This window comes from Danio aesculapii, chromosome 14 (assembly GCF_903798145.1).
Source record: "Danio aesculapii chromosome 14, fDanAes4.1, whole genome shotgun sequence".
In the NCBI taxonomy this organism is placed as follows: domain Eukaryota; kingdom Metazoa; phylum Chordata; class Actinopteri; order Cypriniformes; family Danionidae; genus Danio; species Danio aesculapii.
This window is the reverse complement of record NC_079448.1, coordinates 39,861,763-39,877,212: the sequence shown is the minus strand read 5'-3', so window position 1 is coordinate 39,877,212 and position 15,450 is coordinate 39,861,763. Positions and strand designations below refer to the sequence as shown.

The 15,450-nt window shown below is 34.6% G+C and overlaps 1 protein-coding gene across 4 annotated transcripts in view; it reads right to left on the bottom strand.

Annotated features, from left to right (window-relative positions):
• The window catches only part of pcdh1b (protocadherin 1b), a 285,146-nt gene that overhangs the window by 48,488 nt on the left and 221,208 nt on the right, over positions 1-15,450 (bottom strand). The window contains exon 5 of one of the 4 annotated variants that reach the window (XM_056471902.1): positions 3,332-4,293. The exons of the other annotated variants lie outside the window; for them this stretch is intronic. Within the exon in view, the coding sequence (XP_056327877.1) occupies positions 4,238-4,293 (56 nt within the window). The 3' untranslated portion in view covers positions 3,332-4,237. Of the gene's footprint in view, positions 1-3,331; positions 4,294-15,450 lie in introns of those variants that run through there. 4 annotated transcript variants of the gene reach the window in all.

Below are 15,450 nucleotides of genomic sequence, written 5' to 3'. Positions count from 1 at the left end.
GAGACTCAACACATGGTAATAATAAATGTTTATAAAGTGATGTACTGTAATACTTTCAAAAATCACGATCGCAATATATATATCCATGCATCAAATATCTGATGACCAGAAAGTGATTAATGTTTTCTAAATTTTTTAAATATTGATGTCTGTGATGCAAAAAATCCAGAGACTGTTGTGTACATCATGGTTTTTAAATTCAATTTATTGTGTCATATGACTAAAACGTGGTCATAAACGAGTAGCGGCTTGGATCCGGAAACAGTATTTCACACGTCACAACTTAACAAGTGGATGCTGTAACATTTAAAAGTGCACAATTAACATTTGCAGTTGTGTTTTACAGCACAAATTCCACATTATGTATTACATTATTGGTAATTTTTTACAGTATTACTGCCATTTTTGTACAAAATAATTGGCAAAATTTACAAACACGCTATAAATTAACAATTACAACTGTGCTGTAAAACTAAGTGCGCTTGTGAATTTGATAGTATTACTGAAAACCAATTTACTGGCAACCAGTATTACTGTAAATTTTACAGCAATTATTTTTGCAGTGTGGGTCATTCCACCAAATATTGATTTCTTAACTTTTCTAGTTAAGGTTAAAACATTGGTATTGTCATAATATTATTCATATAATATTAACCCCATGACAGAAAACATGGCACCTTTTTAATGCAGAACAAATGTTCTAAATTACACAACATCACAAAATGTATTTTTACTTAAACACATAACTGTAATACGTAAATATATGTATAATTCGCGTAACCACAGGTGTATAATAACAATATAGTGATCTTCCTATTTTTGGTTGAGCTGTCTTTTTAAGTACCTTGAAATTCAAACCCAATACCATAACACATGAAACACATTTTCCTTAGGCTTAGTCCCTTTATTCATCTGGGGTCGCCACAGCAGAAAGAACCGCTAACTTATTCAGCATATTTTTACCGCTGCAAATGCCCTTCTAGCTGCAACCCAATACTGGGAAACATCCATACACATACACACTCATTCACACACATACACTATGGCCAATTTAGTTCATCCAATTCACCTATAGCGCACGTCTTTGGATCTGTGGGGGAAACCGGAGCACCCGGAGGAAACCCACGTGAACACAGGGAGAACATGCAAACTCCACACAGGAATGCCAACTGACCGAGTCTTGAACCACCGACCTTCTTGGTGTGAGGTGACAGTGCTAACCACTGAGCCACCGTGTCGGCCCCATGAATATGTTAATAATTCAAACATACTATATTAAATACCATGGTATCAGCATCAATTAGTCAGACTCAAACATCAACCCAAAAACATCAACCTTCACGCTTCTAAATTGCTAGTAAAACTCCAGACACAGCAAGCGGATGTTGATAAGTCCATTTATTGTACTAAAAATGGCTGAATACAAAGTACATTCACAAGAACAGCACTTTCAGCTAGACTGTCTGCAGAGTTGACAGAATCTCTATCACTGGCTTAATGTAAGTAAATGACTCATGACATTAATCTAGCCTGCCCATCTACTGCTTCTGTAATCGTTGTCTCAGACACACATAGAGAAGGAAAAATCCCATATGTGATCATAAAATAAGTTGTTCACATTACGGACATACTGTCAAGTGTACCATGTATTTATAATATTTATATATATTTATATATTTGATAAATATCATTCAAAGCTAGTTACATATTTACACAAGTTCCCCTTGCGTAGAGACGCAGGAATGTCGACGTCTACGATATTCACATCAATTCGTGTTTTCTGTTCAAAGGCAAACGTGTATTTGGTGTCTGTCTTACATTGTGGCACAGTCATTGGTGTGAGACGAACAGGTCATTGCCTTCATCGAAGAAAAAGAGAGAGAGAAAGAGAAAGAGAGAAACACTGGAATGGAGTTTATGTAACAGTCATCCAGGGTCAGAAATTAACTCTTTTATTTTAAGGTCCAAGATTTGCCTTTAGGTTTTGATTTCTATGGCATTAAAAAAAAAAAAAACCTTTATAAGGGTCATTTATAATATTGCCTTTTACGTCAAATACTGTACTGAAATACTTAAATAAAACGAATTACTTTAATCAATCTAAATATTTTACAAAAACTTTACTATAAAATGTTATCATTAAAAATCTGTTGTGGATTAAACAAAGCATATGAATTAAACATTAAAATTAGCCTCTTACTTGTATCATATGTGCATTTATGTGTATGTTAAGCGAATTTGTGGCTCATTTTGTCCGGTGACTAATCTACAGTAAATCCCTCTGATTGGTCATTGCTCATTCATAGACTGTAACATATTATTACTAGAATTTCACAACATGTTACTGTAATTTTTCACAGTAAATTACATTAGTATCAATTTACAGGATTTAACTGTGAATTTTTTTGTATTCAGAATTTTATTGTGAAATTAAGGCAGGCATCATGATTACAGCAAATTACTGTTAAAAATTCCTATATCTTTTGCACGATGGTTGTAAGAATTCCAACAATCTTTATTTTATTCAGCATAGAAATTAATACAGATGAACTTTTATGCTAGTACAGGCACTTTTTTAAATATGTATTACTGTTACTATGGACTAGCTTACAGTAATTTACTGTGAATTTACATACAGTACCTTACAGTGAAAGTAATGCAATTATTAGCCAGTAATTAACTGTAAATTTAAGGTAGAATATTTTATAGTGTAAGCACAACAGAAATGTTTGCAATTGGTTACAATTCTTAGCTCTCAAATAAGTAAACAAAATCCTGATATTTAAAGCAAGCACGCAAATAAATAAATAAATAAATAAATAAATAAATAAATAAATAAATAAATAAATAAATAAATAAGCTAGCTGACTTTCTAGTTTGTCATTGTGCATGGTATTTTTTTTTGTGGCGTTTTAGTCATTTTGCCCAAGTGACTTTACAGATCGTCAGTCATCTATTCGGGTAACAAAAGCCTCTGATTGGCCATTACATTCACAAGTGCAACAGAAATGTGTGTGACTGCCCAAAAAGAGATATGATGCAACATACTAATTGACAACTGTTTCATTTTTTAAACTGTGCAAATTTGTGGGGATATTTATTTTTTTATTTGCCCCATTAATTTCCTACCCTGCAATCACCCACTCACTTTAACAAATGCTTCTGATTGGCCACTGCATTCATAAGCACAACCAAAATGTGTGATTGCCTATAAATAAATCATATGCAACATAAAAAATGATGCTTTTCATTAGTAAGGCCTTTTTTTGTCCGCTTATCTTAAATTTGCATGTTTTTTTTTTTACATTATTTTTATAATAATTTGTTAATTTCTAACCCTAAAGTCACCCAATCTATGTAACAAACATGACTTGCGTTCAGGTTTGTACAGTAAATGTCTGATGAAGCCAAAACAGTGATCATTTCCATGTCTAGGTGTAATTTCAGGTGTTGGGATGGAAGACAAAAAAAATGAGCAAAAGAGGGAAATATGAGCAAAGTGCAAATTCATCATTCAATTCAGCCGCAGTGCAATCTTTTCTTTTATGAATCTATTCCCTCTTTTATAATGTAGAGAGATGAGAAAGACCACAAGTTATGGGAAGAAAAAATGCTGTTGCTGTATTTGATAAGAGGTCAGAGTGCATTATAGAAGAGCTATTAAGTGCTCTTAGGTGATTTTTCAATGGATGTGAATGAGTCTGGCTGTGGCAGGGAAAAGGAGACAGAGAGGAGAAAAAGAGAAGAGAGGATATTGAAAAAGAGGCAGAAGGCATACCTACCAAACCCTGGGTGTTTGCAATGATAGTAAGACTCCAATGGGTTTCAAAAGGGGACAGGAGAAGACAGGGAAGGGGGAGGAGGGGTGAGTCCGTACAAAAGAGTTCATAGCAAAGGGAAGAAACGCACAGCGGAGAAGAGGCAAAAACGTAGAAATCACAAATCCATTAGTCCAAATTCCTTGCAGTGTCCTTAGAAGACCGATATCCGCTCCCAAAAAGCTACGGAGGAAAAAAAAGTCAGGGTTGGGCGGGGGGTGACAAACATCAGCCCATCAGTTTTTTCCTTTCCGACTTTGTCCGTTTGGTTTTCTCATTGTTTATGTGCGCAAAAAAAGGTAGTTATATATATATTTCAGAGATGAAGAGATATGTGTTATGGCAATCTGTGACAAGAGGCAAGCTCTGTCATACTCCCGCAGAGCAAAAAGAAAAACATTTTGGAAAAAGAAGAACGTTTAAGGCAGTCTTTTTTGGCCGGCCCCCTTCTCTTGGTCAACGCCCGTTACAGCACCTACAAGAGGATAGATACGACTTACTACTCACGTACTGGAACGCAATACATTCCATGCAAAATATGTCTAGCAAATACCAATCAATTATTAGTGCAGTTAAAACATATCTTTGGACGAATAAATATATGGAAACAGCATAAGGTGGTGAGAAGAGCAAGGGGGCAAGACCAAAAACCTGCATTATTCAATCAAAATGTGGATTTAGAGCTTCTTTTTTACAGGTTATTCTTACATTTAGCATGCTGTTATGAACATTTTAACATTGTACAACAGTGAATTCAATTTATGTTGTGTGTTGTTCATCCGGAAAGTGCTTTGAACAAACCTGTCCCTGTTTGGTCCACACTTTCAACAGCGCTGCATGCCATTCTTTCTCTCTGTGCTGTCATCTATTCCACTATATGTTATGCTAGCATTGATATGAAAAATCTGAAGTCCACAAAAGACAACCTACACTCCTTGTTACACTAGTATACAACGTTTCAATGTTACACAAAGTGTGACTACAATATTTTTTCACTACAGATCCTGCTGGTCGACAGCCAAAGGGTCTCTCACAATGTAGCAACACAGACCGCTCACACAGCAGGTTGCAAATTGACAGTTTTTATTTTTCATAATTGTGTAGGGGCAATTTGAGGAATTTTGAGCATCTTACTTGTATCATATCTGCATTTATGGGTATGCTAAGATAATTTGTGACTCATTTTGTCCGGTGACTAATCTAAATCTCTCTGAATGGTCATTGGTCCTTTATGAGCACAACAGAAATGTTCATGATTGTTACAATGCTTAGCTCTCAAATAAGTAAACACAATATACAATACAAGCAATCAAATAAATAAATAAGTAAATAAATAAATAAATAAATAAATGGCATTTTGTGCCCTTTTCTGGTACTTGTGACATTTTTATTAATTTTAACGTTACAAATTGTCACTCATCCATTCGAGTTAACAAATGCCCCTGATTGGCCATTACATTCACAAGTGCAACAGAAATGTGTGTGACTGCCCATTCATTCATTCATTCATTCATTCATTCATTCATTCATTCATTCATTCATTCATTCATTCATTCATTCATTCATTTATTCATTTATTTATTTATCTATGTATTTATTTATTTATTTATTTATTTATTTATTTATTTATTTATTTATTTAACTTGCTTGGTTGCCTGTTTGTTTGTTTGTTTGTTTGCTATATCAAAAATAATGCAACTAGCGACTCAAGCTTTTTATCTCATGTTAAAAACTTTCTAAAGGGTATGTTGTCTTTGCAAAGTTTATCCAGAGACTGATTTGAACAAACCTGCCCCCCTTTTAGTCCACACTTGTACAACAGCGCTGCACAGATGGTCATGCTATTGGTTCTATTTTTTTTTTCTTTCCATGCTTTTGACCATTACTATATTTAACATCCTAGCATGAATGGGTCACAAAATGAAAAAGCCAAAAGTCCGCAAAAGATTGTCTGACAATCTCTGTTACTTTAAGATACAAAGTTCACTGTGAATTAAAATAAAATAAAAACATTGCCATATATACATTTTTGTTGTTGCTGACTAACTTTGTAACTTTTTTAGACATATTAACTTCAACAATGATTTATGTTGAACTTCTTAAGTTAAACTTATTTATAATTACAAAAAGTTAAAGTAACATAAAAAACATGCAATATAATTACACAAATATAAAAAGTGTAAGAGATATCACATGAAGACCAGCAAAAGGGTTTAGTATTTCACTGAGTCCCTGTTGTCTAATCCAGAGGTCAAGTTTAATTCATAATTGCTCTGTTTTTATTTATTAATCCTTTTTTGCACCTTTATCTTTTATCAAGGAGTCATGATTGTTCATTTTGATCCCTGTTAAAAGTGCAATAGGTGATTGCCTTTAGAAACTAAAGTTGTTATGCTGGTTGAAAGTCTCTTCAGTAAATTAACTGGTCCAAATGCATTACTATATATACTTTAATGGGCTGTAGAAGGTGAAAAACCAAGAAAAGTTTGTCCAATAAAAACATTCGGTCTGAACATTACGATAGGCTTTCCTATTTACCAGACAAAATATGTAATTACATACATCTGTGTACCTTGTTTTGCACAGGATTACTATCACCAGCATGTTCACAGGTGCAGTTCAGACAGAGAAGTATAAACAACCTTCTTTTTCTTTAGCTACTAACTGTACTACAAACATTTCTCTCTAATGAATGTTATTGTATTGTAGTGATGTTGTCGAGTGCATATACATGCATTCAGGAGGTATTGCTTTGGATGACAATTTTAAAGGTAGGACGTATACTTTCAGTGGTATCAGGCTAACGTTAGCACTTTCTAAGATCTCCTATTGCACCTTTAATTTGCTACCCTGTCTTCACACCATCTAATTAACAAAAGGAACTGCCAACTCAAGCCATTAATGTCATGTTCCAAACTTTTTAAAGGGTATGTTGGCTTTTAAAACTTCATCCAGATACTGATTTATACAAACCGTCCTCTCTTTAGTGTACACTTTTACAACAGCGCTTCACAAATAGCCATTCAAGTTGTCTTTTTTTTATCAATACTATTGTAATGTTTAATGTTAAAACATGGATATCAAGTCAAATCTCCCCAAGAAATTTCCATACAATCCCTGCTACTCGATGGTGAGACGTTACATGAAGTAGAGCAAGAGCAACTACAATATTTCCCCCCCTTAGAGTTCCTGCTGGTCCTCTCTGCTTTTACAGCCAATGACTGATCCAGAGGTCTCTCACAATGTTAGGACACAGACTCCTCACGCAGTAGGCACAGCTTGCCTACCGGGTGCAGATCAGCAGGAGAAATGCAACTGACATTTCATCTCATCAGTAGGCAATGAGGCACTGCACAGTAACAGTTTCAGCCACTGCTTCACTGTACCCTGCTGACACAAACACCAGCTGCTGCAATCTGTCCAGAGACCAGTGTGCGCCTTACGGATCCCGCATGTCACTAATACAGACACAGACTTTTTATCACTGCGTTATAGGCAACTCGCCGACTCTGTATTCAGGTCTGCCTGCTGCTGACCCATCGTTTCAGATGCACAGGTGTAAGGTGTGCAAGTTATGCAATGCAGGGTTTTGTTTTCTCAGTGATTTCATGAAGATTCTTTTGGATTATTTCAATGGATCTCTATGCAGGGCTCCACTTACAGCCCAAAAAATGATGTTTCGAAATGATGTGGAATGAATGAGGAGCTGGGCTCACACCAAATGCGGAGAATGGTGTCGCTCGGGTTTAACACTTATGTGGTGAATTGCATGATAGAGGTGAATTCCATGAGCTCACAGCAAACGCTACGCATTCCACATCATTCACCCAGCACAATGATAATTTGCCTCCATTCAAGCATTTCCATTGAGTTTGTTTGTAATTTACTCATGCGTTGGGTGTGAACCCAGCATTAGACCAGCAGAGAAGGAATGAATCTGGTAATGTTAGCAGTTTGATAATGACCCACTTTCTCACCTACATTCCCGTCACCCATACACACATATAATTGCTTTATTGAGTTTTGTGAATAGTAATTGATTAATCAAAATGTATTTGTATTTTAGTACATATGCTTTTTTTCTACTCTGCAGCACTAAAGTATATACTTCTGTTTTTTCAATAATTAGTTAATGGTTAAACATTATAGTGTTTTTCCAGTTACTTGTAAACACCCCTGTACCACTTTTATTGTATTTATTATGACCTGTAGATATACCAGGTATATACAGTCCCGGACAAAAGTCTTGTCTCTTGTCAGTTTTGTAGAAACACCTGCTATTAACCTGACTTTTAATTAATCAATTGGTGTTGTAAATAGCTCATTTGAAAAGCTAAAACCTTCCCAAACTATGCTAATGCACTGAAATAAATTAGTTTCACTGTAAAAAATATTTAGCATTTAATCAAGACAGAAAGGTCAAGTTTTGTCGCCTATACAGAAATTGAACAAATTGACTGCAAATCCAAAAATATGTCAGCAAATTAAATAGTGATGCTGTGAGATCCAAATTTAATATCTTGTATGATCTCCATGAGCTTGAAGGACTGCGTCCATGCGGTTTGGCAAGGATTTATACAATTTATTGATGAAGTCATCAGGAATAGAATAAAAGCAATCTTGCATGCCCCCAGAGTTCATCAATAATCTTAGGTCTTCCATGTTTCCTTTTTCATCCTACCCCACATATAATCAATCATGTTCATGTCTGGGCTGACCAATCCTGGAGCATCTTTGTTGACACAGGGACTTCAGGTGACCAGGTTTTGTGGAGCTCTGCTGCAGTCAAAAATGGGCTGGCCTTGGATTTTCAAGCCAACAAGCAGTCCTCTTGAGCAGTTGTCGTGTGGGGTCTGCCTGACCAGGGCTTGTCAAAGATGTCTCCAGTCTCTTCAAATCTTTTTTTTTTTTTATTTATATCCTCTGTACTTGATGCTGAGACACATTTAAGGTGTCTGCCACATTGGTAGTGGATCTGGTCTTCAGCCTCTTGATAATCAACACTTTAGTCTCAGGGTGAATCTTAGACATGTTTGCTGAGGTCTAGCGGCAGTTGATGTGAAGGTCTAGTGTACTGGGGTTCTTTAAATACAGACCAGAGATCTAATGGATCCATTATTAGTCACAGGTGAAGCTCATATGACACTTGTGTCTTTGCAAAAAATGACTCAATGATTTTTACCGAGCTGGAAATATTAGAACACTTTTTGACAGTTTAGTTTTGCACTGAAGCATTATTACGAAAGCTGTTTTCTATTTTAGCAGCTTTCTAGGTCAATTTGTACACAAGCGACAGGACTTTTGTCAGGGACTGTAGTGGACAACAGATAAAAAAGAAAACTGTTAAAAAGTAGTCAAAAGTACTCAAAAAGTTGATCAAAGTTGTCTAAGACAAAAACAGATATTGTTTTTGGTTTTAAAGCCAATTTTAATTTTAATTTGAATGAATTTTAAAGAACGGTTTTGAACCGCATCAAATGTTGACTACTGTATATCAGCTGGTTTAACATGTGTGCATTAAATGAAGTAATTATAGCATGCCTAATTAAAATCTAGGTATTTTTTTTCTGCAACAAAATTGTGGCTGGTAAAGTGGCATGTAACTTAGCCACAGTGGCTTCTGAGCAACAAACATTGTCAACCCCTGTATACAATGTATGATTTTTAATAAATTTAAAAAACACCAATCATTATTATTATTATTATTATTATTATTATTATTATTATTATTATTATTATTATTATTATTATTATTATCATTATTATTATTATTATTATTATTATTATTATTATTATTATTATTATTATTACTGCAACTTGCAAGACATAGGGGTGAAAACAACTTAATTTGCTGCAGTATTTCTTTTAGTTAATCCAATGATTCACTTTTTACAGCACATATACAGGGAAATTATTTTATAATTATGGCCATAATTTCATTATAATGAAGTGAAGATGTTTTTTATGTGCATACATGCACACACATTCACACATGCCGTCAGTGGTTTACGGCTTCAGATGCACCCGGCAGGCTTTTAGTGGCCTTGCTCAAGCTGTTTTCTCAGATCTAATCACTGAGACAAGAGCCCTTCCCTAATCCTGGTCCTCACCTCTGCCACAACGGCATCTGTCGGAGTGTGTGTATGCAGAGCCACGAGTGTGTCGGCCAGCATCTGGGCCTAATGAGGCTCACAGACACACACTGCACCCGTTTAACACCTTCCCATGAGCACCTGTGTCAGAGCTTTACTGCTGACCTGAGATGCTGCTGTTGTTTTATGCGGACATTTACACACTGAAAAATGAGTTAAATAAATAAATAAATAAATAAATAAATAAATAAATAAATAAATAAATAAATAAAAGTTAAATCACATGAACTTCACAAGTCATTTCAACTTATATTAATTAACTTGAAATAAGTCAAGCTAATATGTATTTATTTAATTATCTTTTTATTTACTTATTTATTTATTTATTTAATTCAGTTTAGGTGATTCAATGCAATTTTGACAAAAACAAACAAACTAATAAAAATAAACAGGAATATGACTATGAATAAACAGCTAAACTTGAATGAAAGGTTTGGGTTGATAAGGTTTAAATGAAAGAAGTCCCCACATAATATGTATTAACATGGTAAAATAATACTCTAGCAACACTGTGACATTTCATTACAATTCATAAATAACCATCCTAAGTTATATCTGAACTGTAAAATAAATAAATAAATAAATAAAATTAATAATAATATTGTTTCATTTGAAAGACGTCATTAGACACTTATGTTGTAAATTAAATATTAACATTTTATTCAAACCCATAACTATTTAATGTAGTACATTGTGTAACATAATTAAACATAACATAATATGATTAATGCTAACATTAATATAATAAAACGTAAAATAATTTAGACAAACTCCATCCATCAGTTGTTTAGTCATGCTTATGATTTCATTACAGCACCTTTATGGCTTATGTATTTTTGGAGTATATTTTTGAGCCTTACCATTCAATTGACTTTAATTTACAATTCTTAATAAAGTTACCAGCCAAATGCTCGGTGAGTGTTATTTACTTGCCAAAGCCATTTTTTACTCACATTTGGCAGATGTTACATTTAGACCCTGGCAACATTACACACATCAATATAAATCTTATCCTCGGGCTATCAAAACTACTTTGAAGCCATTCCCCAAAAACAACAACAGCGACACTAACAAAAACTATGAGTATGATCGTATAACATTATCATTACTTTATCTATTATCTACTGGATGCATTGCAGTGATATAAATAACAGTTAACCATCTGCTTAAGGTGATCCCCATACATGCAGCCAGCTGGTTTAATAAATCACAAATCCTTATAAATACATCTTCGGTTAGAGCTAAAATCAAAAACCCAAATAAAATGTGCAACAAAAAAGCTCAAAATCAAGGAAGATTAGACCTCCTGATTATATGCATAATAATAACACATGGGGATAATCAACAGGGTGCTTGTTTATAAAATAATATCAAGCTACTTTTAACTGCAGAAGAGAGTAAAATGTATTATGCCACAGGCAGATGGTCACTGAATGCTGTCAGACGCTGTGAGATCCATTTCTCTGTTGTTAGCACTTTAAATGATTGTGCTGAGGCTAGTGATTATTTGCATAAACACCATTTATACATAGCTCAAGAGCTCTAATCCCACACCAAACAGCGTGAAAAGATAAATACAAATACGACAGAGGAGAGATTGCAGTGTGATTTGCTTGTTTTCCAAGCCAGGCTGATTAAAAATCCGTGCTTCGGCCAACAGTTTTGTAAAACGTAAACTACATTGTTACTGGTACATTTCATTGCACGTTTCAGATGAGAAATACACTAGAGGGCGCCATCTAGATTTTTGTATATCTGAAATTTGTTACTTAAATGCGTGTTGTTATATGCATCATTTACACGTTCTCCTTGTACATGTCCATGAGAAGACAGGGCTTGCCATGCAGTTCACCTAGCAACCGAGTTTAAACCTAACCAAGTCTTTTCAAAAGCAAACGCAAGATAAAATTGAATAGCGTTCAATAGTTTTATTATGTTCTAACATTGTTTTACCTGTTTTATGGAATTGTGCTCCATCATACACAAACCTGAGTGTTCTTCATTTCAAGTACAACACCGTACAAATCGAGCTACCGAGCGGACGACCACAAAAGAAAAGTTGTCCATATGGATTATAAATAGAATGCAAATGTATTTGATTACAAATCATACACACTTTTAAGTTGTTCTGTGGTATTTATTTGGTGTTGTCAATGAAAATATTTATCATTTATTCATCAATGATACATCCCTGAAAAAAATCTATAGTGTGAAAAGGAACAAATGTTTTTGGCATAAGTTATTATTATTATTATTGTTATTATTATTATTATTATTATTATTATTATTATTATTAGTAGTAGTAGTAGTAGTAGTAGTAGTAGTAGTAGTTGTTGTTGTTGTTGTAGTATAACCTATATTTTACCAGGAAAAGCACATTGAGATTAAAATTCTCTCTTACATAAGCGTCCTGGCCAGGATTAGGCAATATACAGTTCACATGGGTTTAGCAAACGAAAAAAAAAAACAAAAAACAACCTAATAGCATGTAACATCATTCATCCATCAAAACACACAAAACTATTCAGAACTTCTACAGGCCAATGCTTCAAACTTCAAATGATTTAAAATCTTTTTAAAATCAAGTCGAATAAAAAAAGTTACAAAAAATGTAGGCTGAAGCATATTTTCCAATGATCCTGTGTTGTTGTTGTTTTTTTTTTTACATGCATTCAAATAAGCACAGTAAATAAAAAATGGTAAATTCTTCCAATTTTAAGTAAAGTCAACTCAAATTGAGCTTTTTTGTCATTCCACTACGTGTGGACATATAGTGTAATGAAATGTCATGTTTCGCAGAACAATGGTGCTACATAAATAAAACAAACCAGGCTCATTCTGATTACGTACCCCTATATACATTTCTTGGCTTCTGTTTTTGTCTTAGATGCTTTCTCGAACCATTATTCACCGGACTCGAACCATGTTGTCGTGGTCGACTCAGCTCTCCATCTCAAGTCCGCTGATGTACTTGTCGAGCTACCGAACAAACTAGTAATAGCTGAAAAGCCGTCCATACGGAGGTAAACGGTCAGCTGGTTAGCAAGAAAAGGAATGGCATCATACTACACCATAGAGTTTATTTGAAAGAGAAAATGCAGCCATACGTAGCTCTGGGTACATAATTCGAGATCTCCAGAAACATATATAGGGCTACGTCTTCAAAATGAGCCTGTGTTGAAATAAACAATCATAAAACGAACAAAACACTGGACATTTTCCCAGTGATGGGTTGCGGCTGAAAGGGCATCTGCTGCGTAAAACGTGCTGGATAAGTTGGCGGTTCATTCCGCTGTGGCGACCCCGGTTTAATAAAGGGACTAAGCCGAAAAGAAAATGAATGATTGAACACTGAACATAAGAGCTATTTTAAACCTTTACATATCTGACATAATTAACGTTCATTTAATTATATTTCGTTTTCGTTGTTTTTGCTGCACTGCACCCAAACCAATATGATCATAGTTAAGGAAATAAACTAAGCTGTCAGTCAAAAAAAATCCCATAACATCAATTTTTTAACAAAGAGTTGACTTTTATTCTCCCTCTTGTTATCAGTCTTTCAGGATAAATGTAGCATCGGCGTATGCCCGGCAAATGTGATCATACCTGCACTGACGTCTCATTGTTTGCTGATGTCTGTATTTATCTCTTCCTCCATTCGTCTACTTTCCTAAAGCCATTATTCATGTCATCTCACAATCAAACCAGAGCCGTGGCTGTAAATAAATCTGTTTCTGTCTATGTGCAACAACTAAGTGCAATATCTCCAAAACCTCCATTTTGACTCAACAGCCAACTGACTAACTGCGATTTATGCCACATAACAGGTTTTATAAAGCGGTGATGAACTGATTTGGGTCTATAGACAGTCTAGTACTGTGGTTTTGACAGCAACGTGACTCTATCTGTTTTGCTTTATGACTCCAGCCGTCTGCGGGATTTGTTTTAGTGGCCTTGCGATGCTTCAGACAGTCGGCAGCCACTCGGCTCGGCAAAGACTTCACAAATGCTGAACTCCATAAAGAAGCAAAGACACATTCAAGGTCTTTCCTTTGTGGCACTTTAGTAAATTCTTGTCTTGTGTGGAGAGATGTGTTACAGGTAATGCGGAGGAGGTCTGAGGGTGGACTGAGGCTCTGTTTACACCTGGTATTGAGATGTGTTTTGGTCAATCAGATCACGAATACTCAAGAGAGACAGACTGTTGTTCATGCCTGGCATTCAAACGAGTCTCTTTTGTACCCTTTATACATCTTTTCTGATGAGCGAGGGTCTGTGGGTGGGTGTTTGTACCGTGGAGGCTTTCAATCTTAACTGCGGAATAAGTATTCGCAGTCATAATAAACTTAAATACATAGAAGCACATAGATTTTTTTAACCGTTTATTTTTGTTTCTTATTATGTATTATTTATAAATGCACTCAAAATTACTTTTGCTTATTGTTCAAAGTACTAATTTAAAATGAGTTGAAACAACACAATTATTTTGTGTTTTTTGGGTCAACTTAATTGTTTTATGTTCAATTCAATTTAATTTGTTAGAACATTTGGTAACACTTTATTTTGATAGTCCCTGTTGCACGTTTTGAGGACTAAAAGTTGCCTTGCACCTACATGCCAATTAATTCACATTTGAGTATTAGTAGACTGTCTGCTTAATGTCTGCTAATACTGCTCCTTCAACAGACATTTAACCCTTTAACTGCCCCACCAAGAAAAACAAAACAAAACGTTGGACTGCATTTCTTAACTCCTAATGTCGCTAGTTAACTCACTCAATGCATTTATTTTCAACACATCCCATAATTTATAAAATATTAACCTTTACCAAATGGTTGATTTATCGGTTTATGGTGAAAGTGCCGGAGTTAATACATATACTATGAAAATCAGAAAATATGAAGTGTAAGACTTTTTTTTTAAATAATCAAAATAAAACATTTTGAATACTAAATCATCTTTCAGGTTCCCATTGAACATGTTTTCTCATTTTCTAAGTAGTGCAACAGGATTATACTTGTTTGACTTTTTTTTTTTCTTTGTAAACCAACAATGGTGTGTGTGTGTAAAAATTTACAATTTTAAAAAGTCATTCTTTAAATGACTTTAACAGTCATTTTTTAAAACGGTCAAAACATGGTCAACCATTTGGTAGAGTGGGCAGTCAAAGGGTTAACTGACTATAAGAAACTTTGCAAGTACATGTCAACTTACACTAACCCTAACCTCAACCTATTGGTCTACTTATAATCTATTGAGAATTAGTTGGCATGTAGATGCAATGCAATTTAAATTCAACAAAATGTGTTTAAGGGACTATCAAAATAAAGTGATACCAAACAATTATGTTAACTTATTTATAACAATCGATTTGTACTGGTGCAACTTCAAGCAATTGTGTGGAACCCAACGTTTTTTACAGTATGTTTTTTTTTCTTAAGATGGAAAATCATGGAAAATAGCAGTTACTGCTATCA